General features: G+C 42.0%; 1 protein-coding gene and 1 non-coding gene across 6 annotated transcripts in view; both read left to right on the top strand.

Moving 5' to 3' along the window:
- The window catches only part of TUFT1 (tuftelin 1), a 49,165-nt gene that overhangs the window by 1,847 nt on the left and 20,742 nt on the right, over positions 1–26,576 (top strand). For 4 of the 5 annotated variants that reach the window (XR_006819571.1, XM_046011073.1, XM_046011088.1 and 1 more), the window contains exons 2-3: positions 23,612–23,686; positions 24,076–24,177. Coding sequence is in view for 4 of the 5 variants with exons in the window: in XM_046011073.1 (XP_045867029.1) it covers positions 23,612–23,686; positions 24,076–24,177 (177 nt within the window). In the remaining variant the exon portion in view is untranslated. The remainder of the gene's footprint in view (positions 1–23,611; positions 23,687–24,075; positions 24,178–26,576) is intronic. The other variant, XM_046011080.1, reaches the window with a different exon arrangement.
- LOC123928225 lies at positions 1,374–1,479 on the top strand. Its single transcript, XR_006815646.1, has one exon. It is a non-coding gene; the product is annotated as a U6 spliceosomal RNA (small nuclear RNA).

Genomic DNA, 26,576 nt, shown 5'->3' with positions numbered 1-26,576 from the left:
AACCTAATCAGAGATCTCTAGAACAAGGGGAAATAGAAATTCCATTTATTCCCTCTTCATAGGCTGGACTTTAGAGATATTTTACTTCAAAGCTGTGACTGAAATAAGCATTGCTGGAATCTCTTCTTGGAGACATTCCTGAGCTGTTAAGGAGCTGGGAGGAAATGGAAAACAATCAATCAGTCAGGACATAGGATTTGTCCCTGGATTCCTCTCCTCTGAGCCAGCCTGAAAATAGACTTTATGGCTCTGGACAGTCCCCAGGAAGCTGTAGAATATTCACACCATCGGGTGAGTGCTCAGTGCATGCTCAAAGTGAGTGAATGAATATGCAGATAAACAGATGTTCCTCCTTGGTGTCAGGGGTATAGACAATTTAACCCGCTCCTCCATCCTAGTGGGAGTGAGGATCCTGGGACTCTGTTGGTGTTTCTCTACCAGGCAGGCTGAGTGTTGGTGCATCATGCTTGGATGTGGAAATACAGCTAATACCTCTCTGGTTTATTTTTATTGTTGGAGGCAGATGCAGCAGGTAGGGTGAGCCAATGTTTTTCATACTGCAGATCATGACTACAGCGGGTCTGAAGTCAACTTAGTGGGTTCGAGCCCTAGTATTAGAAAAGAAATGGATTCCGATTACATGGCATTCTGGACTAGGCAAAACTGGGGGGACAATGAAGAGATCAATGGCTGCCATGAGTTTTGAGGATAGAGGGGAGAGAAATAGAGCACAGAGGATTTTTTTTTTTTTCCCTAACCCACAAAATGTACATTATTTACTTTACTTGAGTGAACTGTAAGGGGATCCAGGGGCTTTGGGTGATTAAGATATGTCAGTGTTGTTTCATTCTTGGTAACAAATGTGCCTTCTGGTGAGTGAGGTAGGTAATGGAGGAAGCTATGCCTGTGTGGAGTAGGGAGTATATGAGGAATCTCTGTACCTTCCTGTAGATTTTGTTGTAAATCTAAAACTGCTCGAAACAAAATAAAGTCTTCAAAACAAAAGAAATAGAATTAGCACTATCAGTGTTAGGGTGGACATTTTTAGCAAAGATGTGGTTTCAGTTAAATGTATATATATATATATATATATATATATATATATAGTATATGTGTGTGTGTGCGTGTGCGCTTATTAGATCTTGAGGTAAATTTTTTAGCTCAGAGGAGTCTGCAAGCTACTGTAGTAAGTTATACTGACAGATGGAAGCACAAAGTAACCTCAAACATTTTTATAAGACATTCCATTAAGTTCCTTTGGTTATAAGCAGCATAGAGGGACTCTAGCTAACTTAAGCAGAAGAGGAATTTACTAGAAGGAAATGGGCAGTCAGAGAATTTAAGGGAAAGCTTAAAAAGTGTGGACCAAGGCTGTTTGCGTTGGCAACACATGTACTAAAATTGAATGGATACAGAGAAGATTGGCATGGCCACTGTGCCAGGATGACACTCAAAAGTTGTGAAGCCTTCCCTGTTTTTCAGTGCTGCTATAATAGCAGTGTGTGGTGACAGATGGTAGTTACACTTTCAGTGAGCATAGCATAACCACAGAGTTGTCAAGGCATTAAGTGGTACTCCTGAGGCTAATGGAACATGTGTCAGCTGTACTTGAAGGGTCTTGGATCTGGCTAAATGGAAGGGACTAATGGAAGGTTTCTACATCTGGGTGAATTGGTTCCCGGTGTTTTTGCCATTCTGTCCAAGATTCTAAGGAGAGGGTTTCATGGGCCCCTCACCTCCCTTGGCCAGGGCAATAGAGTATTCCCTGATGGACAGGCCCACCAGATTCTCCTGTAAAGGAGGGAGATTGTGCAAAGCAAACCCCAAGTGCTCTTACTGGTAGAGGAAGATGGAAGCTGTGTGGCAAAAGCAACAGAAGTTTACTACAGACTTCTGTTTGAATAATCTGTTTCTGTCTTTTTCTTTTAAAAATAAAAAAATTTTTTTTTTTAAAATTAAATAGGCTCCATACCCAACGTGGGCTTGAACTCATTGACCCTAAGATCAAGAGTTGCATGTTCCACCTGCTGAACCAGCCAGGTACAGGCACTCCACCTTTCCTTCCTTCCTTAGATTTTATTTATTTATTTTGAGAGAGAGAGTGTGTGAGTGAGTGGAGGCAGAGGTAAAGGGAGAGAGAATCTCAAGCAGATTCCATGCTTAGTGCAGAGCCCAACATGGGGCTCAATCCCAGGACCCTGAGATCATGACCTGAGCTGAAGTCAGACACTTAACCAACTGAGCCACCCAGGCGCCCCTCTGTTTTCTTTATAAATCATTTTTCAATCAAATATATGTGCATGATTTTTAAAAGGCTAATATTATCAAAAAACTTTTTAAGAGAAAGTAGCAAGAAGTTTCCTACTCCAATCCCTGCCCCGTGGGAGAGACCACTTTCAACTTTTGGCACTTTTGTTAGGTGTTACCCCCATGTTTCTAAATACTTCTTGACTTAATCAGTTTTAGATATCTATTGACTTCCTGCTGTAGGAATTACAGGAAAGTTTATACTCCCACCCCTTACATACTCTATTTCCCTTTTCCCATCCTCCCAGTGTATTTACATCACAATTTTGGGCTAAACTCTGATTTCTGTTAATAGCATTGTGGTTAAGAGCCTGGTCCTGGGCCTCTGACTCTACAGTGGGGTTGTAGTCAGGGCTTTGAAGTTGGCTTTGCCCAAGATCATTTCAGTAAATTACTTAATCTTTTCCATCTCAGTTTCCTCATCTGTAAAACAGGGATAATAATTGCACCCTTCTAAGGTTGTTGTGAGGTTTAAATAAAATAATGTATGTGAAGGGGCGCCTGGGTGGCTCAGTGGGTTAAAGCCTCTGCTTTTGGCTCAGGTTGTGATCCCAGGGTCCTCGGATAGAGTCCTGGATAGGGTTCTCTGCTTAGCAGGGAGCCTCCTTCCTGCCCCTGCCTGCCTCTCTGCCTACTTGTGATCTCTGTCAATAAATACATAAAATCTTAAAAAAAAAATGTATGTGAAACATTAAGCCCCAGGCCTGGACCATGGTAAGTGCTCAGGTGCTAGCTGTTATTTTCTGTTTGCTCTTCCTACTGGCTTAGATGAGACTGTTTCAGCCTCTCGTGAGACCCCTGCCCAAGGGGTGGAGGAAGAATCTGGGAACTCACTGGTCTGGTCGAGGTGTGCTTCTTCTCATTATGTTCACATTTATGCTTCTCTGTTCCTTTCCCCTTGCCTCTGCCAGTGGAGGGTCTTAAGGAGGAGAAGGGGTCCGTAGTCGGCCTAGAGTAACCTTTGCCAGCCACCAGCTCAGCCAGGATGGGTCTTGGAGGAGTAATGGTCAGGGATCGTATTTTGGTATCCTGCTCTAGGCCCCTTTTCTCTTCCTCCTCTTTCTGACTCATGGCTGAAGTAGCTGATGTCCCATGATGCTCTGGACTCTTTGGTAAGGTGATTGCCTTTAAGTAATCTATCGACATTACCCTTCCTCAGAATATTTACACTTTCTTCATCTCTAATTTTAAAGAAAGATTTTATTTATTTATTTGAGAGAGAAAGAGAGAGAATGAAAGAGAGAACATGAGAGGGGAGAGGTCAGAGGGAGAAGCAGACTCCCTGTTGAGCAGGGAGTCCGTGGGATTCCATCCTGGGACTCCGTGGGACTCCATCCTGGGACTCCAGGATCATGACCTGATCCAAAGGCAGTTGCTTAACCAACTGGGCCACTCAGGAGCCTCTCTAATTTTTTTTGTCTTGATCAGTCTTGGCCAGAGAGTTTCTCTAAACAACATCTGGGTGGATTTGGAATTTTTTCATCAGCTACAGCCTGAGCCTTTGTCTTTACCCTGGAATAGGTGCTATTCCTTTAGGATCTCAGAAGCTGAATTAGTTTAATATCAAGTCTTTCCTGAGTTCCATTCCTTTAAAATTTTGGGGGCAAGGTGGTGCCTGGGTGGCTCAGTCATTTAAGTGCCTGCTTTCTGCTCAGGTCATCATCCCAAGTCCTGGGATTGAGCCCCACATTGGACTCCCTGGTAGGGAGCCTGCTTCTTCCTTTCCCTGCCTGCCCCTCACTCATGCTCTCTCTTGCAAATAAATAAAATCTTTTAAAAATTTTTTTAAATTTTTAAAAAAGATTTTATTTATTTATTTGACAGTGAGAGAGAGACAGCGAATGCAGGAACATGAGCAGGGGGAGTGGGAGAGGGAAAGAAGGCCTGCCCCCCCAACCCCCCCCCCCCGCCCCGCCCATCAGGGAGCCCGTTGTAGGGCTGCGGTCCCAGGACGCTGGGATCATGACCTGAGCCACCCAGGTGCCCCCCAAATTTTTCTTAACTAAAGCTATGATTTATTGAAGGTTTACTCTGGGCCCAATTTTTCTGTAACTACTTTAATGAGCTATAATTCATAAACTGCACAAATACATTTAAAATGTATATATTTTGTATATATATACATTTTATATATATATATATAATATATATATATATAATATATATATATAAATGTATATACATTTAAAATGTATAATTCAGTGGCTTTTAGTGTCATCACTGAGTTGTGTAGTCATCAACACAATCAACTGTAGAACATTTTGTCTAGCTGTAAAGAAATCCTGATCCATTAGCAGTCACTCCCCATTTTCTCTTAACTGCTCCCCACCCTCCGCCCAGCCCTAGGAAACTACGGGTTTCTTTCTCTGAGATTTCCTGTTCTTGGTATTTTATGTAAATGTAATCATATAATATGTGATCCTTTGTGACTGGTTTCTTTCAATTAGAATGATGTCCTTATGGTTGATCCATGTTGTAACATGAATTGGGATTTCATTCTATTTTATTTTATTTATTGAATTTTATTTATTTTTATTTTTATTTTTAAAGATTTTATTTATTTATATATTTGAAGGAGAGAGATCACAAGTAGGCAGAGAGAGAGAGAGAGGAGGAAGCAGGCTCCCTGCCAAGCAGAGAGCCCGATGCGGGACTCGATCCCAGGACTCTGGGATCATGACCTGAGCGGAAGGCAGAGGCGTAACCCACTGAGCCACCCAGGCACCCGAATTTTATTTTTTTAAGATTTTATTTGAGAGAGAACGAGAGAGCACAAGTAGAGGGGGAGGGGCAGGGGCAGAGGGAGAGGTATAGGCAGGCTATCTGCTAGCAGGGAGTAAGACTGACTGACATGGGGCTTGTTCCCAAGACTCTGGTATCATGACTTGAGCTGAAGGCAGATGCTTAAGCGACTGAGACACCCAGATGCCCCTGTACATCATTCCTTTTTAAAGCTCAATGATATTCTGTTATGTGGATATATTATCACATATGCTCGTCGGGGATAAGTGTTCATGGACATTTGGGTAGTTTCTGTTTTTCGTCTATTCTGAATAATGCTGCTGTGAACATCAACTTAGAAGTTTTTATATCGACATATATCTTAATTTCTTTTGGAGAGACAAACCTAGGAGTGGATTCGCTGGGTCAGAATATTTGGATTTTGAAAGAGAATTCACTGATACTTACTCCAAAGGAATGAATGAATTCTAAAATGGTGAGAGCCCTGCCTCTGTGACACCTGGGAAGAAACTCCTGGGCAGAGGAACTTTTCAAGTTTGGTGACTGTCTGTCTGCCTGTTCCTTCCACTCAAGCTCAGCCCGTAAATTCCTCCTCATACCATTCCAGCTCCCCAATTCATTGCCAGATTCTTACTTTCTAGTGCACGACAGCTGATGTCTCCAAGCCTGCCAGGGATTTGGGGAATCCTGAGCTCTGCCAGAGGATCTGGGATTAGGAGGCTTACCCAATCACCTGGCATTTGGTGCCGGCCTTGGTCATATTTTTCTGGGGTGGGGGCTGGGGTGTTCACTCAGATGGTTTCGGTTCCAGACACATGTGCTCAGAGCAGGTGAGGCGAGCTTCCCCGCCTGCCTGTAATTATGGTACATGCCTCTTTGGGTCACAATGCAGAGTCTTGTGAAATCCTTTTTTGTTTCTTAGGGGTGGGGAGGTTTAGTTAGGGGAATAGGTATGTACCAGGGAAGTTGTTGGCCTAGATTTAAGCCTGGCCAGCAGGGGCAGGAAGAGGAGAAAAAAAATACAGGGTCTGATGGAGTTGGGTAGATGAAGGAAGAAAAAGGAAAGGATCTTCTAGGGTCTGGGGCCACGAAAGCAAAAAATGACAAAATGACAAGAGGGAGGAGGGGCACTGCCCCTCCATCCCAGGCTGGCTGGGTACCTGGCAGGTTTCCTGGAGAGTGGCTAGCTCAGCAAAGGATGTCTCCTTCACATTTGAGAGCATTCAGGAGACCCCCTCTTCCTTATACACATTCACTATTAGGCCTCTTCTGCCCTGGTGGATGCATGTGCCAGATCTCTAGGTGATGAGAAAGGCTGCCCCATTTAGAGTGCCACCCCAAATCCTTTTTCTCATTTCACCTCCCAATCACCCCGGTCAGCCCTCTGCATAGTGCTTGTCCAGCCCATGCCTCTGGGCAGGTAGCCAGACAAAAAGCAGACACCTGTTTTGTTGGCTAATCTGTGGGGAGAGGAGGAATAATTCTTTGTGTCATACTTAACAAAGGGCCATCTCTGGCCTAGAGAGGCCAGAATGAAGGCTGTCCAAAACCTGAGAGTGGGGTGGCAGCCAAGAGAGGATAAGCCCCAACCACCCCATCTGGCCTTGTGCTGGCCTCTTGGGAGCCAGTGTTTCAAGGGGCTGGCTATTCCTGTTTCTCAGAAGGGGAAACTTGAGGTGGCTGTTGCAGCTGTTTGAGAGACCGCGTACGTTTTGGGCAGGAGAGGGGATAGGACTGAGGGACAGAGTGATGGAGGAATGAGTTACGCAGTGAAGATGAATTAAGGATGCTGGTTTCCAGCTCAGGGACTGTCTCTACTGCCCTTACTTCCTAGAAATAGCCTCAACCCTCACCTGCCGCCATGCTCATGGTCCCCATAGCAGCCTGGGGAGTGCGAGCAAGGGAAACATAATTTCCCATAGATCTGCTCTCTATCACGTGAGTCCAGGGTGTGAGAACCTCTGGGGACTCCCTCTTTATCTCCCTATCATTTGTCCACAACGTCTCGATCTCTAACCCCTCAGCTATGTGTTTATTCCCTCCCGGCTGTCAGGAGTGATTCACAGCTGGAGATTTGTTTGAACAGAAGCGAGAGGCTGCCTGTAATTTGGAGGTGGCTGGGCTTCTCCCCAAGAATGTTTATGAGGTTAGAGGCTGCTTACCTTGTGATTAGCTGCTACTTTTTCCCTAGAGAAGGTTCTACTTCTTATCTTGCCTTTCAAGGAGTCTCCCGTGGGACTTCCCTGCTAGACATTTTGGGGTATTCCTAAAGGTCCCTGGAGCCTTCTCCTAGCCCTGAGATGAGTCCAGCTCCAGAAGACAGCTAATGGCACCAAACAGAGATGGGCCTGGGTTTCCCTCCTTAGCTCTGGGCTGCAGTGTAGGTTGAGATTCATGGCCTTGCAGACTGGATTCTCTGGTTCTGGAGGCTGAGGTGGCAGAGAATTTGTTCACTAGATTTGTTCACAGGCTTCATTTAGACAATTTGGCTCACCCACCCTCCTCCCCGTGTCTTCCTAGAGCTCCTTGGGAAAGTAATGCTGTCTCGCCTTTGTGAAGTGATTTATGGTTCGCTAAGCACTTTCACACTATCCTACCATCTCTACCTGTCCTGCCTTAAATAGGCAAGGTACTATTATCACTACCATTTTGCAGATAGAAAACAGGCCCTGAGAGATAAAGTGATTGCTCAAGGGTTAATAGGTGTTAGTTTGACTCAGACCCCACCTCCAGCTCCAGCACTTTTTCTTGCCTTCTCTTAATTTATGTGTTTCACTAGACCAGTGCGGAAACACATTTTCTGTTCCTCAAGTTTAAAACACTGTAGAAGCATGGACTGAAAGTCCCTTTACTCCTTTGTATTCCTCTTGTTTAATGTGTATACATTCAGTGCCTTTCCTATTCGCTTACATTCTAGAAATGCCCTGTGGCATGGTGGCTGGGAACACAGACTCTAGAGCCACAGGGCCTGGGTTTGAATCCTGGCTCTGACCCTTGCTAGTTATATGGCCTGGGGCAAGATACTTAAGTCTGGACTTTGGATTTCTCCTCTATAAAATAAGCATGTTGATAATAACATTTGCCGTATAATATTATTATAAGGATTAAATGAGTTAATATATTTAAAGCACTTAGCACAGAGCCCAGTAGAGCTCAGCACATAGTATTTGTTATATATAGGAATTGGCAATTACTATGAACATATATGTGTGTGTATGTGTGTATATATATATATATATATATATACTTAAATAAATAGGAAGTCATTTTTTTATGACTTAGTGCCTTGCTTTTTTCCTGCTTTATCTTGGAGATCATTTTCTGTTAAATAAATAAAAGTTTATTTACCAGCAGTGTAATATGCCACAGTGTGGATGATACTGTACTTTATTCACTCGTGCACCTACTAGAAGGTAGTTCTGCTGTTCCCAGTTTGTAACTATTGTAAACAGTACTGCTGTCAACAGTTTTATACATGTATCTTTGGGATTTTCATAGGGCATCTTCCTAAAAGTGGAATTACTGGGTCAAAAGGTTTACAAAATATGCAGATACTTTTTATTAATATTGCCAAATTAACTTGAATGAACTTACATTCTCTCTAACAATACATGAGACCAATCCTGGACTTCATCAGTATCTTTATTATTTTTTTTTAAAGATCTTATTTATTTATTTATTTTGTGAGAGAGAGCATGAGCAGAGAGGAGGAGGAGGAGAGAGAGAGAGAAGCAGGGAGCTCGATGTGGAGCTAAATCCCAGGACCCCAGGATCGTGACATGAGCTGAAGGGAGACGCTTAACCAACTGAGCCAGCCAGGTGCCCCAGTATCTTTAATATTTGCCAATTTGTTGGTCTACAAATGCTATTTCTGCAGGATTTACGTGAGGAAAAGTCCATTGCTTTACTGAGAGCCAGAAAGAAGGCTTGAGTATATGGGAAGTTTTAAAGCAAAGCAATGAAATGGACAGCTGTGCACTGAACACCCAGCGTAAGAAATAGAACTTTACCAATCTTTCTGAAGCCCCTGGGGTCCTCCTTCCTAGTTCATAATGCTCCTTCCTCTGCAGAAGTGATCACTGTCTTGAATTTTGTGTTATTTCATTGTTCTTTATTATACTTATCGTACATAGACTAGTGATATTGTGCTTGGTTTGGCATGTTTTGAACTTTATATTCATGATATTCTCTATATTCTCTAGCTTGGTTTTTTTTTTAATTACTTAATTAATTTCAGTAATGTCTACACCAAATATGGGGCTTAAACTCATGACCCTGAGATGGAGACTCGCTTGATCTTCCAATTGAGCTAGCCAGGTGCCCCTTCTATAGCCTGCTTTTTTTTTTTTTTTAAAGATTTATTTTTTTTTTGACAGATAGAGATTACAAGTAGGCAGAGAGGCAGGCAGAGAGAGAGAGAGGAGGAAGCAGGCTCCCAGCCAAGCAGAGAGCCCGATGCGGGGCTTGATCCCAGGACCCTGGGATCATGACCTGAGCCGAATGCAGAGGCTTTAACCCGCTGAGCCACCCAGGTGCCCCCTATAGCCTGCTTTTAAACTTACCACTAATTTGGAGATTCATTCATGTTGATACATGAAGCTGTAATTCGGTTATGTTCACAGATGAATACTAGTTCATTGTACTAATAGGCCAGACTTTATTCATCCATTTTGTTGTCAGCGATCATCTAGGCTGTTGCCCAGATGCTCCTGCGAGCATACATCTGCTTGTTTCCTCTTTATGCTTTTTTTTTTTAATTTTAATTTTTTATTTATTTTAAAAATATTTTATTTATTTATTTGACACAGAGGGAGACAGAGTGAGAGAGGGACCACAAGCAGGGGGAGTGGGGGAGGGAGTAGCAGACTTCCCACTGAGCTGGGAGCCCAATGGGGGGCTTGATCCCAGGACCCTGGGATCATGACCTGAGCTGAAGGCAGACACTTAACAACTGAGCCACCCAGGTGCCCCCTCTTCTTTTTTTAAATTTAAATATTTATTTATTTATTTTGGGGCGGGGGAGAGAGAGGGGAGAGAGCATGAGCAGGAGGGGCAGAGGAAGAGGGAGAGAGAATCTCAAGCAGACTCTGTGCTGAGCGCAGAGCCTGATGCAGGGCTTAATCTCACAATCCCCAGATCAGAAACCAAGAGTCAGACACTTAACTGACTGTACAACCTAGGCACCTCTCCTCTTTACTACTGCTGCTACTACTACTACTATTACTATTTTTGTTGTTGTTCTTTTTATTTATTTTTTATTTTTTTTTTAAAGATTTTATTTATTTATTTGACAGATAGAGATCACAAGTAGGGAGAGAGGCAGGCAGAGAGAGAAGGAAGCAGGCTCCCTGCCAAGCAGAGAGCCTGATGCGGGGCTCGATCCCAGGACCCTGGGATCATGACCTGAGCGAAAGGCAGAGGCTTTAACCCACTGAGCCACCCAGGCGTCCCTGTTGTTGTTCTTTTTAAAAAAAGATTTATTTATTTGAGAGTGGGAGAGAGAAAGAGAGAGCATGAGTGGGAGGGGCAGAAGGAGAAGGAGAGAGATTCCCAAGCAGACTCCAAGGGCTGAGTGCGGAGCCTGACATGGGGATTCATCTCAGGACCCTGAGATCACCTGAGCAGAAACCCAGCATTAGAGGCTTACCTGACCGCACCACCCAGGCACCCCTACACTTCTTAAATTTACAGTTTAATGAAATTCTCCCCAAGATGACAACTCCTTATTGTTTTATAGCATTTCCTTAATTACTGATGAGGTTGAGCATCTTTCATATATTTTTAACTTTTACATTAAAATTTTTTCCAATAATAGATTTTATTTAACCCAGTATATGCAAAGATTATCATTCCAAGTGATCAGTATAAAAAGAAATTGTTCAATTTTTTGTACTATGTCTTTGTACAGAACATCTCTATTTGGACTGGCCACATTCCAAGTGGTCGATAGCCACATGTGGCTAATGGCTACCACATTGGAGAACATAGTTCTTGATAGTGAATGCTGACCCAACTCCCTATATTCAGACCAAACCTGTCCTTTTTTTTTTTTTTTAAAGATTTTATTTATTTATTTGACAGAGATCACAAGTAGGCAGAGAGGCAGGCACAGAGAGAGGAGAGAAAGCAGGCTCCCCCGTGGAGCCGAGAGCTGAGAGCCGGATGCGGGGCTCCATCCCAGGACGCTGGGATCATGACCTGAGCCGAAGGCAGAGGCTTTAACCCACTGAGCCACCCAGGCGCCTCCCAAACCTGTCCTTTATCTATCAATCCATATGACCCTTCTGTCTACCAACTGATTTATTTATACATTAAACTTTAAATTTTATTATATCATTATTTTTAATTGGATTATAATCGACACACAATGTGACATTAGTTTTAGGTGTACAACAGAGTAATTCAACAAGTCTATATGTTATGCTGTGCTCATAAGTGTAGCTACCTTCTGTCTCCATGCAGAGTATCTTTTCATTAGTCTATTAGCTACTTATATTTCTTCTTAGAGTTACCTTTCTTAGACTTTGCTCATTATTTTTGTTTCCCCTCTTTTTGTGTTTGCTTTTTCCAGTATTTCCTATTGCTTCACTACACTGAGAAGTTTGAGTTTCTCAAAAGAGAGGGAATTGGGGAGATCCTTGGTCTCATCATCTGGAATTGATGCAGTGTGTATTTTTTGAGAACCTACTTAGGTCAGACACTGTGCTAAATAAGCTTATGACTTTACTGGGGGAGATGCATACATAAATAGTTATAAGGGGTATGTATGCGTGAGTGCAGAGAGCAGGCTCTGACTGAGGAGTGCTGGGGCGAGACCCATGGAGCAGGGATGCCTGAGCTAAGAATTCTCCAAAGAGGAAAGGGAGGGGAAGGGACCCAGAAAGAGAAAGCAACATGTGCATTCATGGGGAGGTGAGACACATATTGCATTGCAGGACTCATCAACTGTAAGAGATTTGAGTTTGGTTGCCTTCCTACTATTAGATCGGGAAAGTTTGGGATAGAGTGTAGGGTACAAGTAGGGTAGTGGGTGGAGTCAAGACATTATATGGTATAGACAGTGATAAGCCTAATTCTGAGGGGACTTTAATGCCATGGGGAATTTTAATTTTTTTAGGAGATTTTATTTAACAGTGACATACATACAGAAAAGTGCATGTACATAAACGTACAGTCAGTTAATTTCACAAACTGGACATATTCCTCGACCCAGCATCTAGAGGAAGAAACAAATCATTAGCACCACAGAAACCCCTGCTTCTAGTCATTATCCCCTTCTAGTCAGTATCTTCCCCCATCTTCCACGAGTAACCACTATCATGACTTTTAAAATATATATTTATTTTGCTTGTTTTTATACTTTTTAAGTAAGTGGAATCATATAGTATACTTCTGTGTCAGAATTCTTTTACTTGGGGAGCCTGGGTGACTCAGTCGTTAAGTGTCTGCCTTCAGCTTAGGTCGTGGTCCCAGGGTCCTGGGATCATCCCACATCGGGCTCCCTGCTCAGCAGGGAGCCTGCTTCTCCCTCTGCCTGCTGCTCCCCCTGGTTGTGCTCACACTGTCTCTGTCTCTGACAAATGAATAAAATCTTTAAAAATGGGGCTTTAGGGGTACCTGGCTTAGTTGGAAGAGTGTGTGACTCTTGATCCCAGGGTTGGGGGTGTAGAGATTACTTAAAAATAAAATGTTCAGCGGCCTTTGGGTAGTAGAGTTGGTTAAGTGTCTGACTCTTGGTTTCAGCTCAGGGCATGATCGATCCCCGTGTCGGGCTCTATGCTCAGCATGGGGTCTGCTTGAGATTCTCTTCTCTCCCTGCTGTCTCTCTCTCTCTCTCTCAAATAAATAAATAAAATCTTAAAAAAATAAAATAAAATCTTTAGGGGGTGCGTGGGGGGTGCAGTTGGTTAAGGGGCTGACTCTTGGTTTTTGACTCAGGTTGTGATCTCGGGGTTGTGAGAAGGAGCCCCATGTTGGAATCTGTGCTCAGCACGGAGTCTGCTTAATACTCTCTCTGCCCCTCCCCCACGTGCTCACTCTTTCTAAAAATAAATCTGGAAAAAATAAAATCTTTAAAAAAAGAAGAAAAATAAATAAAAATAAAGAGGCATCTGGGTAGCTCAGTCAATCGTCTACTTTCAGCTCAGGTCATGATCTCTGGGTCCTGGGATTGAGTCCTGCATTGGGCTTCCTGCTTAGTAGGGAGTCTGCTTCTCTATCTCTCTCTCTCTCTCTCAAATAAATAAAGTCTTAAAAATTTTTTTTTGGTTTTATGTATGTATGTATGTATGTATTTAAATAATCTGTACATCAAATTTTCGACCCTGAGATTAAGAGTCACATGCTCTACCAATTTAGCCAGCCAGTTGCCCCTATCCTTTATATTCCATTTGGATAAATTCTGGAACATTTGGATAAATTCTAATTTTTGGCTATTAGGAGAAATGCTACTGTGAATAATCTAGTATCGTTTTTTATGGGTAGAATTTATTTGTTTTTAGGGGGAACATAGGTATACCTTTCTGTTGAGTAGATAAATGGGATTAGAATTACTATGTTACAGGGTTTGCAAATGTTCATCTTTGGTAGATGTTTCCAAGGAGATTATGGTAACGAGCAATCTCACCATTAGTATAGGAGAGTTCTGATTGTTCCATAGCCCCCAACACTTGTTTTTTTGTTTTCATTTGTAGTCATTCTGATGGGTATTTTGTAGTGTTGTCTTGCGGTTAGTGTCTACCTCTTTGATGATGATGACTAATGAGACTGAACCCTTTTCAGATGTTTATTGACCATTTGGATAACCTCTTATGTGACTTGTCTTTTGAAGTCTTTTGCCCATTTTTCTGTTGGGCACCTGTTTTCTCTCCCTTTCTTTCCCTCCTTGTCCTTTCTCTCTTTTTATTTATTTATTTATTTATTTATTTAATTAATTAATTTGACAGAGAGAAATCACAACTAGGCAGAGAGACAGGCAGAGAGAGAGAGGAGGAAGCAGGCCCCCTGCGGAGCAGAGAGCCCGATGCGGGGCTCGATCCCAGGACCCTGGGATCATGACCTGAGCCTAAGGCAGAGGCTTTAACCCACTGAGCCACCTAGGCGCCCCGCCCTTTCTCTCTTTAAATATACTTCTTATTCTGGAATATTAAGTTTTTAGGAAAAGTTGCAAAGATATTACAGAGAATTCTCATACAATCTTTGCTCAGTTTCCTCCAATGTTAACACTTTACATAATCATGGTGCCTTTGTCATAATTAAGAAAATTAATGTTGATACAAGACTATTAACTAAAGTACAGGCTTTATTTGGATTTTGCCAGTTTTTCCATTAATGTACTTTTTCTAATCCAGATCCAGTCGAGGATGCCATGTTGTTTAGTCTTTTTGTTTTATAGGAATTCTTAATATATTCTGAATATTCTTTGCCAGATAAATACAGAGTGAATACCTTCTCTGTGGATTATCATGTACTCTCTTTTGAAAAACAAAAGTTCAAAACTTTAATGTAGTCCAACTTACCCAATTTTTTATAGGGAAGTTTTTGTTTTGTTTTGTTTTGTTTTTGCTTTTTACATTTAACTCTACAATCCAGGGACACTTGGGTGGCTCAGTGGGGTAAGTGGCTGTCTTCAGCTCAGGTGGTGATCCTGGGGTCCTAGGATGGAGCCCGCATCAGGCTTCTTGCCCAGCAGGGAGCCTCCTTCTCCCTCTGCGTGCCATTTCTCCTGCTTGTGCTTGCTCTCTCTTTCTCTGACAAGTAAATAAATACAGTCTTTAAATTAAATTAAATAAATAAGCAATCCACTGGAAATTGATATTTGTGATATGGTGTGAGGTAGAAGTTAATTTACATCTTTTTCCAATGAGAAACTTTTACTTTAGCTTATAAGCATATACTATGGCAGGTATTTTGAAGAGGAGCATTACATCAAATTTTGAGGAACTGAAACTTTTGTTTATCTGCGTGTTTTTTTTTTTTAAGATTTTATTTATTTATTTGACAGAGAGATCACAAGTAGGCAGAGAGGCAGGCAGAGAGAGAGGAGGAGGAGGAGGAGGAAGCAGGCTCCTTGCTGAGCAGAGAGCCCCATGTGGGGCTTGATCCCAGGACCCTGGGATCATGACCTGAGCCGAAGGCAGAGGCTTTAACCCACTGAGCCACCCAGGTGCCCCATTATCTGCGTGTTTTAATCACTGTGTTTTCACTTAAGCATCATACTGCCCATCTTACCAACTAATAAGGGGGAGAATAAATCAATACATACAACAAATGAAAGCCAGTGTCAGTGTTTGAGCACAAATCCAACTATTCCAAAGGTGGTTCTTTTTCTACAAAGAAGAGAGAAAACCAACTGGGCTTGAGGGGTAATGGACCAGACAATAAATTTGGTGGTGATCTAGGTACTGTTGTGTATCATCTTGTTCTAACTGTCAAAAGAAAACATATTTTCTGAAATAAAAAAAAGACATGTAAGAAATAAAAAGAACTTGACAGTAATCTACAAAAGTGGGGGCAAGGGAAGGAGCTTAGTTTGAAGTTTATTTGGTTTAATCTATTCAGTGGCATACTAGTGGCCACTAAAAGCCAATGTTGAAGAATGTTGAGTATGATGGAAATTAACAATGAAATATGAAAGGGAAAAAGCAGGTATATAACTTTGTATAGTAGTATGTTTTTTAAAAATTGTGTAGAAAAATTATAAGGAGTATGCTAACATTTTAATAGTGGCTATTTTGAGGTAGTAGGATTATAAGTACTTATTTTCTTCATTATAGTCCTCAATTTTTGTCCCTGAAAGTATTAATTAAATTTTTATTAGATAATTATAGATTCACATGCAGTTATAAGCAATAATAGAGATTCCCCATCCCATCTTGCAAAACTACAGCATGCTATCACAACCAAAATGTACTTCATACAGTTAAGATATAGCATATGTCCATCACTACAAAGACACTTCACATTGAAACTCACACATACTTCCTTTTCACCCATCTTCTCTTTACCTCCTGGCAACTACTAGTCAGTTCTTCATTTCTATAATTTTTTCATTTCAATAACCTTAAATGAATGGAATCATGCAGTATGTAACCTTTTGGGATTGGCTTCTTTCCCTTGCATAATTCTCCGGGAATTTATGTATGCATCAATAGGGATGCATACAACAATAGGAAACAAACAATAATTTGTTCCCTTTTCTTGTTGACTAGTAAGTAGTCCATGATATAGATACACCACAGTTTATTGTCTGCATTGAAGGGTACTTGGGTTGTTTCTAGTTTTGTAGTATTACAGACAAAACTGCTATAAACACTAGTGTACATGTTTTTGTGTTAATGTAAGTCTTTATGTACAACTGCTAGGTCATATGGTATTTGTATGGTTTTTAAAGAGGCTGCCAACCTTTTTGTTCTGCCCCAGAGTGGCTGTCACTTTACATTCCCACCAGCAGTGTGTGAGGGATCCAATTTCTCCACGTTGTCAGTATTCGGTGGTGTCACTGTTTTTTGTTTTGGCCATTCTGATAGGTGTATAATGGAATCTCACTGTGGTTTTGATTTGTATCACCTCAGTGACAGTGAACATCTTTTTATGTGCTTATTCACATCTATATATCTTCTAAAGTGAAATGTATTTTCGTGTCTTTTAGCCATACTCTAACAAAATAATAAGAAACAGAACTTTATGTTCATGAGAGATACTGGTCTGTAATGTTTGTTTTTCTTTCTTTTTATTTTTTTTCATTCTATTTTTTTTTTGAGATTTTATTTATTTATTTGAGAGAGAGAGCATGAGAGGGGAGAGGGCCAGACGGAGAAGCAGACTTCATGCTGAGCAGGAAGGTGGATGTGAGACCCGATCCTGGGACTCTAGGACTATGACCTGAGTCGAAGGCAGTTGCCTAACCAGCTGAGCCACCCAGACGCCCCTACGTTTCTTTCTTTAAAAAAAAAATTGTCTTTGGTCTTTTCTGTGTTAAATTTTATTCGTTTCTTCTCTTATCTTTATTATTTCCTTCCTCCTGCCCGTTTTGGGTTTAATTTGTTGTTCTTTATCTAAAAGTGAGAAGCCTACATTGTTGATTTGAGATTTTTTTCTTTTCTAATATATGCATTTATTTATTTTTTAGAGTAATCCATATGGCCAGTGTGGGGCTCAGACTTATGACCTTGACCAATCAAGAGTTGCGTGCTCAGTGTGCCTAGGTGCCTCAGTCAATTGAGCATTCAACTCTTGATTTCCACCTGAGTCATCTCTTGGTAGTGAGATCAAGTCCAGCATGGGACTCCTGCTCAGCAGGGAGTCTGCTTGAGATTATTTCCCTCTGTCCCTCCTCCTACTCCTGTGCTCTCTTCTCTTTCTCTCTCTCTCTAAAATAAATAAATAAATCTTAAAAAAAAAGGAGAGAGAAAGTTTCATGCTCTACCGATTAAGCCAGCTAGGTGCCCCTTTAATGTATGCATTTAGTGTTAGGTTCCCTCTCAGACTGCTTTATTTATTTTTTTTAAAGATTATTTATTTATGAAAGAGAGAGCAGTGTGAGTGTGAGGGGCCGAGAGAGAGAGGGAGATGTAGACTCCCCACTGAATAGGGAGCCCAATGCGGGGCTCAATCCCAGGACCCTGGGATTATGACCCAAGCCAAAGGCAGATGCTTAACTGACCGAGCCACAGAACTGCTTTAGATATGTCCCACAAAGTTTGACATTTTGTGTTTTCGTTTTTCTTAAGTTCAGTGATTTTAAAAATTTCTCTTGAGACTTCCTTTTTTTTTACATTAGTATGTACTGTTTTCTTTTTTATTTATTTTTTTAAAAGATTTTATTTATTTATTTGACACACACAGAGAGATCACAAGTAGGCAGACAGGCAGGCAGAGAGAGAGGGGGAAGCAGGCTCCCCGCTGAGCAGAGAGGCCGATGTGGGACTCAGTCCCAGGACCCTGAGATCACGACCTGAGCTGAAGGCAGAGGCTTAACCCATTGAGCCACCCAGGTGCCCTATTTTTATTTTATTTATTTGAGAGTGAGAGAATGAGTGAACACAAGTTGGGGGAGGGACATAGGAAGAGGGAGGGAAAGAAGAAGCTGACTGCCTGTTGATCGTGCAGCTGGATATAGAGGTCAATCCCAGGACCCCAAGATAATAACCTGAGCTGAAGTCAGACACTCAACCACTCTTAAATGAGTGGTCTCCCCCCTTGAGACTTCCTTTTTGACCAAAGAATTATTTAGGAGTATGTTGTTTAGTTTCCCAGTATTTAAAATTTTCATTTTCTCTTTCTGTTACTTCCAATTTGATTCCACTATGGTCAGATAACATGCTCTGTATTATTTCAGTTCTTTCAAGTTTTTTGGTTTGTTTTATAGCCAAATTATTGTATATCTTACTGTATGTTCTATAGGTACATACAAAGAATGTGTTACTCTGCTACTGAGGGGAGTGTTGCATAACTGTTGATCAAATGGTGTTGGTTGGTGATGTTGAACTCTTATGTATCTTTGCTCATTTTGGCCTAGTTCTATTAACTGCTCAGAGATGCATGTTGAATTCTCCAACTATAATTGTGGGTTTGTGTATTTCTCCTTTTAGTTCTTTAGTTTTTTTCTTCATGTATTTTTCAGCTTTGTTGTTTGGTGCTTATCCATTTGGGATTGCTATGTTTTCTTTGCGTATTGACTCTTTTACATTATATGACACTCTCTTTCTCTGATAATTCTCTTTTCTCTGACATTTACTTTATCTGATACTGATATAGCCACTCTTGCTTTCCTTTAATTAGTGTTTGCATGATATATCTATTCCCATCCTTTTGCTTTTAACTTGCCTATATGTTTATGTTTAAATGTTTTTTTTAGACAGCATGTATTGATTCATGTTTTTTAATCAACTCTGCCAATCTTTTTTAATTGGTGTATGTAGACCACTTACATTTAATATAATTATTGGCATGGTAGGTCTGCCATTTTATTTTTGTTTTTCGTTCTCTATTTTTCATTTATCTGTTTTATTTTCCCTGCCTTCCTGTGGGTTACTTGAAAGCTTTTTAGGATTCCATTTTGATTCACTTGTTGTTTTTGAGTGTTATCTGTTTGTATAGACTTTTTAATGATTGCTCGAGGTATGACTCTTATATAAATAAAACTTTTCACATTATACCAGTGTGCCATTTTACCAGTTGAGTATAGTATAGAAACCTTACCTTCCTTTATCCTCTCCCATTCATAATATAATTAATTTAAATATTATCTTTATGTACTTTTGTTTTTTCTTTTTTATTTATTTTTTTAAAGATTTTATTTATTTAGAGAGTGAGAAAGAGAGTGGGAGAAGAGACAGAGGGAGAGGGAGATAGAGGATCTCAGGTAGATTCTCCACTGAATGTGGAGCTTGAGTGGAGCTCCATCTCACAACCCTGAGATGGTGACCTGAGTTGACATCAAGAGTTGGAAGCTCAGCCAGCTGAGTCACTGAGGTGGCCCCTCCTCTGAGTACATTTAGAACTGAATCAGACATTGTCATAATTTTATCTTCAACCATGAAACGTATTTTAGAAAACCCAAGAGAAGAGGAAAACCTATTGTATTTAACGATGATTTTGCTATCCATGTTGTTTTTATCTTCCTGATGTTCCAAACTTCCTTTTGTATTGTTTCCTTTATGTTTGAAGACCTTTTACACAACCATTCTTTTTTGTTTGTTTGTTTGGAGAGAGAAAGGGGGAGAGAGCTCTGGAGGCAGGGAAGGGCAAAAGGGAGAGGGACAGAATCCTAAGCAGACTCTGTGCTGAGTGCAGAGTCTGTCATAGGATGCCGAGCCCACATAGGGCTGGATCCCAGAACCCCAAAATCATGGCCTGAGCCAAAATGAAGAGTCAGCTGCTTAACTGATTGAGCCACCCAGACGTCCCACTTTTTTTTTTTTAAGATTTTATCTATCTATCTATCTATTTATTTATTCATTCCAGAGAGAGAGCATGGGGGGCGGGGAGCAGAAGGAGAGGGACAAGCAGACTTCATGCTGAGAGCACAGAGCCCAATGTGGGACTTGATTTCACGATCTCGAGATCATGACCTGAGCCAAAATCATGAGTCAGACACTTAACCGACTGAGCCTCCCAGACTTCCCTTTAGCCATTCTTTTAGTGTAGCTATATTGGTAAGAAATTCTCTCAGTTTTCCTTTACCTGAGAACATCTTGATTCCCCCCCTCATTCCTGAAGATTTTTTGGTCATAGGATTGTTGATTAAGAAGATTTTTTCGGTCCTTGAAACTAGTGTGCCATTTTGTCCTGGCCTTCCTGGTTTCTGATGAAAAAATCTGCTTTTTATTCAGGGTGTTTTCCCCTTTCCCAGGGTGTTATCTTTTTTTTTTTTTTAAGATTTTATTTATTTGACAGACAGAGATCACAAGTAGGCAGAGAGGTAGGCAGAGAGAGAGAGGGGAAGCAGGCTCCCCGCCAAGCAGAGAGCCCGATGTGGGGCTCGATCCCAGGACCCTGAGATCATGACCTGAGCCGAAGGCAGAGGCTTAACCCACTGAGCCATCCAGGCGCCCCAAGGTATCTTTTTTTTCTTTTCTCTGACTTGAAAAGATTTTTTCTTTGCCTTTAGTTATCAGAAGTTTAATTATGATGTGTCTTGGCATGATTTGCGGGTCCATCCTGTTTGGAATTTGCTCAGCTCCTTGAATCTGTGGATTTATATCTTTTGTAAAATTTGGAAAGTTTCAGCCATTATTTCTTCGTGTACTTTTGCAAGTTGCCTACTTTCTCCTGTCCACCTGGAATTGTGATAACATGTATGGATGAGGTAACTTTTCATAGGCTCCCATCTAGCCTAGTTGTCTGTGCTCTTTCAATTAGAATGCCTGGGTTCATAAAATAAACCAGACTTGATGATCTTCATTAGCTAATAATGACCTCTTTATTTTGGCTGAGGGATGCCCCAGGTTTCCCCATCTGCCTCCAGGTATGGAGAGGATGTTATAGCCAAAGTACCTGTCTGTGTCCTGGGGAAAAAGAGTTGGCAGCCACTCTGGCTATTTTGAAATCATTTCTTCTTTTTTCTTGTGTAATGTTCTCTTGACCTAGATGTCATGGAGTACTCATATGCATTCAGAAAATACTTCCTTTTGTAAAGGACAGTGGCAGACAGCAGCCCACAAGGAGTTAGCAGAAGGGACAATTCCTCCTGGAACATGGCATTGGTGGTTCAGTGGTAGAATTCTCGCCTGCCTCCTGGAACATGACTAACTGAGAGGCAGGTGCCATGGGAGGCCCAGTGATGCTGAGGGAGCTCGGGGAGGGGAGGGTATGTTTCCCACTGGAGGTAGGGAAGTGTCATGGAAGATGTGGCATTTCAGTGTGAACTCTTGAGGGCCTTGCGGATGTCCCATGTGAAGATGGGAAGAAAGGACATTTAAGGTGAATGGTGAAAGCAAAGTCACCAAGGTGGAAAAGCCTGGGATGTATTGGACTGGGGGCAATGAGGAGCAGTAACAGAAGAAGTGAGTTGACCCAGGCTCTGGAGGGCCTGAAATACCCCCACTAAAAATCTAACTTGTATTTGGTAGGAATTAAGTGTTTTTGTAAAAGCAGCTACATTGCTAGGATTGGGAAGCCCAAAGAGCCATGTGGGAGTGTCTTCCATCTGTCCCAAATTTGGGTTCATTTCCAGAAGTAGGAGGAAGCTAATATTTGAGTACCTCTCTCTCATGTGGTAGAGAACAACCTCCATACACTTTCAGTTAATTTTCAGCAAAACCCCTCTAGTAGTGTTGGAGGGTAGTGTTGCCATTTTATAATGAGAACACTGAGAATTAAGTATCTGACCACAGAGAGAGATTTCTTTTCTCCCAAGTTCTCTTCCTTGCACAGGAAGGACTGTTCCCTGCCTAGAGAAGCTTCTCCCAGCTCCCTCCATGGAGCACATTCTTTTTTCCTCCTTTCCTTCCACCAGACATTTGGAATGTTAGGAGGGTTCCTTAAAACCGTATTAAGGGCAAGATGGCATTCATACTCCTGGACCTCAACGTCACTGTTGTCCTCCGGTAGCTCAGCATCCATCTTCCCATCATTGCCTGGGGGAAGCATATACTCCCTTTTCATGCTCTCATGGTATCAAAGCTGGGAGGAACCTTAGAGATACTTAGTCCAACTCCTGATTTTTCTGGTGCAAGCCAGAGGCCCAGCAAGGCTATATCTCCCATCCAGCTCTACACAGAATGCAGGTGACTGGCCGGGTTGGGTCCTCTCTGCCTTTCTGACCCTCTCTTTATTTAATGTTATTTCCCCAGATCTCTACCACCTGCTTTTTCCTTTTACCATAGGATTTCCCTCTCCATGTGTTCTATTTGACCCACGGTTTGTGTTTTAAACTTTCTTTGAGTTAGGCAAGAAAACCTGCTTCTTCTTTTGAAATTAGACTCATCTGTAAATAGATATCTATTGTCTTGCCTTCTTTCATTTGGATAATTTCTGGATGCCTTGTAAAAGCAGGGGCTTAGGGTGCCTGGGTGGCTCCGTGGGTTAAGCCTCTGCCTTCTGCTTGGGTTATGATCCCAGGGTCCTGGGATCAAGCCCCGCATCGGGCTTTCTGCTCAGCAGGAAGCCTGCTTCCCCCTCTCTCTCTGCCTGCCTCTCTGCCTACTTGTGATTTCTCTCTCTCTGTCAAATAAACAAATAAAATCTTTCAAAAAAAAAAAAAAGTAGGGGCTTGGGGGTGCCTGGGTGGTGCGTCAGTTAAGCCTCTAACTCTTGGTTTCAGCTAACGTTGTGATCAGGTGGTGAGATGGAGCCCCACATTGGGCTCCGCGTTTAGTGCTGAGTTTGCTTAGGTTCCTCTCTCCCTTTCCCTCTGCCCTCCAACTCTCTCTCAAATAAATAAGTAAATCTTTTTAAAAAAGGAGGGGGATGGGGCATCTGGGTGGCTCAGTGGGTTAAGCCTCTGCCTTCAGCTCAGGTCATGATCTCAGGGTCCTGGGATCGAGCCCCACATCCGGCTCTCTGCTCAGCGGGGAGCCTGCTTCCTCCTCTCTCTCTGCCTGCCTCTCTGCTTACTCGTGATCTCTCTCTCTCTCTGTCAAATAAATAAATAAATAAATCTTAAAAAAAATGAGGGGGAGGGTTTGGATTCAGCTTCTGTCCCATAGTTTGGTTTAGGAAGGGTATCCTAGGCTTGTAAAGTGCGTCGGTGGCTTCCTGGTTGGCTGTCAGGTGCGGGAACCGTGGATTGGGTGTGTCTTCTTCGAGGCTGGGAAAACGGCAGTCGGTGCAATGTGCTATAATCTGCGGATCAGGGTGGCTAGCCCCTCTGGAGCTCCGTGGAGCAGCGTGCTGGACAGTTTCTGGTGTGGCATAAAGAGCACGGTTAGAGGACCCAGGGACATCCTGCCACCCAGGAGTGACTGCTCTTAGGCAAGCTAATGTCCCCTTTCCAGACCTCAGCTTTTCTGTCCAGTGGTGCTGAGAAGGCCCACTCCACAGGGCTGGCAAAAGCATCCCTGGGCCAGTCCCAATGGTGAAGGTAAGGGGTTATTGTTGCTGTCATTGTCATTATTAGGGCAGCGTGGACATTCTCAGGCTGACTCTACAGAGGGAACTGACAGGAGATGAACTTGAACACTTAGCCCAGAAGGTAGGGAGGTTTCTGGTGGGGTGAGGCCTCTCCCTCAGCCAGTTCTCTTTCCTTGCTGCTGACTTCCCGCGCCAGTGCTGCCGGGAGCCAACTCTGCTGCTGCTCAGGATCTCCTTTCAGACACACCACCTGACCTCAGCGTTGCGCACGGCTTTGGGGCGAGGGGAGACCCCACTGAAAGTGAAACTAACCTGCAATTTCTGCTAATTTTCCCCGTCTGGTGTTGCTGCTGTGTGGCTTCTGGTAGAGGTTCTGAAGTGAATTTTATAGGGGAAATCAGACTAACCCTTTACATCTTCTGAGGAGCAGGTATTCTGCATTGGGCAAGGGGCACATGTTCCAGGCTTGTCATGATTTCTGAGCCATTTTTCTCTCTCCCTTTCTGGCAGGCGGGCAGGAAGACCTATGCCATGGTGTCTGGCCGCTCGACCAGTCATTCCCTGGCCTCAGAACTGGTGGAGTCCAATGACGGACATGAGGAGATCATTAAGGTAAACTTAGTTCACCTGCACTCATTCTCTCTCCTCATAGGCCTGTGAAAGAGAGCAGCTGACTTTGCCACAGGGTTTGACTAGGAGGAACCAGACCTGGAATGCTAGCTCCTGGGTATTTTCCTGCAAAGATCTTAATTAACACCAGGAGAACACAGTCAGTGTGTGGTGACTTTGGTGCAACCCAGCCCCAGGCAAGAGAATGGGTGAGAGGACCTTTCCAGGTGCCTATCCCACTATCCATATTTAGCTGCTGGAGGTTGTGAAGATAGGTGGGAGATGTGTTTAGGGAACTTACTATTTTTTTTAATAAAGCAATTTTTGTTTTTTCTTTTTAAAAAGCAGCTCTTTGAGGTATAATTTATATACCCTACAATCGATTCAGTTAAGGTGTACAATTCAGGTTTTTAGTACGTTTACAGAATTGTGCGATCATCACCGCTCTTAATTCCAGAACATTTTCGGTCACTCCTTTCTGCTTCTGGCAGTCACCAATCTATTTTCTCTGTCCCTGTGGATTTGCCTCTTCCAGGCAGCTCATGTAAATGGAATCCTAGAACATGGGGCCTTTGTGTCTGCCTTCTTTCACTTAGCATAATAGTTTCAAGATCCAATCATGTTGTAACATATATCAGTACTTAATCCTTCTCATGGTTCAGTAACATTCCCCGGAATGGATATATCACATTTTCTTACCCACTCATCAGTTGATGAACATTTGGGTTGTTTCCACTGTCTAGCTGTTATGAATAATGCTGCTATGAATATTCAAGAGCAGGTTTTTATGTGGATGTTTTCGGTTTTCTTGGTACACACCTAGGTGGAATTGCTAGGTCATTTGGTAACTCTGTATTTAATCTTTTGAGGACCTACCAGACTTTTTCTCAAAACATTTGTTCCATTTTGTACTCCCACCAGCAAGGTAGGAGGGTTCCAGTTTCTTTGTATCCTTACTGATACTTGTTATTATCTGTCTTTTTGATTATAGCCATCCTATTGCACTTGAAGCCATGTCTTGTGGTTTTCATTTGCATTTCTCTGATGACATGCTTCCATATGCTGTTTACCTATTTGTGTATCTTCTCTAGAGAAATATTTATCCAAATCGTCTGCCCATTTAAAAATTCAACTGTGAGGCACCTGGGTGGCTCAGTCATTAAGTGTCTGCCTTTGGCTTAGCTCATGATTCTGTGGTCCTGGGATCAAGCCCCACTTCAGGCTCCCTGCTCAGCAGGAAGCCTGCTTCTCCCTCTCCTACTCCCCCTGCTTGTGTTCTCTCTGTCACTGTCTCTCTCTGTCAAATAAATAAATAATCTTAAAAAAAAATTCAATTGTGGGGATGCTTGATTGGCTCAGTTGTTAATGGTCCACTTTTGGGTCAGGTCATGGCCCCAGGCTCCTGGGATGGAGCCCTGCATCAGGTTCCCTGCTAATGGGAGGCCTGCTTCTCCCTCTCCCACTCACCTGCTTGTGTTCCCTGTCTCGCTGTGTGTCTCTCTCTGTCAAATAAATAAATAAAATCTTTTTTAAAAAATAAATACAAATTCAGTTGTGTCTAAAGAGTTAATATGTAGGTGCAAGTGACAATGTGGCTACACTTTCTCCATGGTGTTATCTTTGCTATTTTTGAATTTTTAAATAGCAGTGAATTGTCCAAAAGACTTGTAATGATGATTAATTAAATTGGCCAGAAAGGGTTTGGATATATGAATATTATAAATAAAACATTGTCATAGTTGTTAAAAGAAGTCAATTGTGTTTTAATTTTCTAGATACAAGGGTTCCTTATATATTCTGGATAATAACTAGACTCTTATATATGACTTGGAAATATCTAAAAAAATTTTCCCATTCTTTGTTTTGTTTTTTACTTTCTTTTTTTTAAAGATTTTATTTATTTGACAGAGAGAGAGAGAGATCACAAGTAGACAGGGAGGCAGGAAGGCAGACAGAGGGGGAAGCAAGCTTCCTGCTGAGCAGAGCTCGATCCCAGGACCCTGAGATCATGACCTGAGCTGAAGGCAAAGGCTTTACCCTCTGAGCCACTCAGGTGCCACTTGTTTTTTAACTTTTGTAATGATGTCCTTTGAAATAAAAGTTTTTAATTTGATGAAATCCAATTTATGTATTTTTTTTTCTCTTGTTGGGTTTTTGGTGACATATCTAAGACAGTTTTGCCTAACCCAAGGTCACAAAGATTTATTCCTATTATTTTCCTCAAAGAATTATAGTTTTAGCCCTTTGAATAGGCCTATAATCCATTTTGGGTTAGTTTTTGTATATGGCATAAGGAAGAGGTCCAATTTCATTCTTTTCATGTGGATCTCCATTTATACCAACATCATTTGTTGGAAAGACTATTCTTTCCCCATTGAATTGTCTTGGCATCCTGTCAAAAA

This window comes from Meles meles, chromosome 1 (genome assembly GCF_922984935.1).
Source record: "Meles meles chromosome 1, mMelMel3.1 paternal haplotype, whole genome shotgun sequence".
NCBI classification, from domain to species: Eukaryota; Metazoa; Chordata; class Mammalia; order Carnivora; family Mustelidae; genus Meles; species Meles meles.
This window is presented reverse-complemented; position numbering and strand designations above follow the sequence as displayed.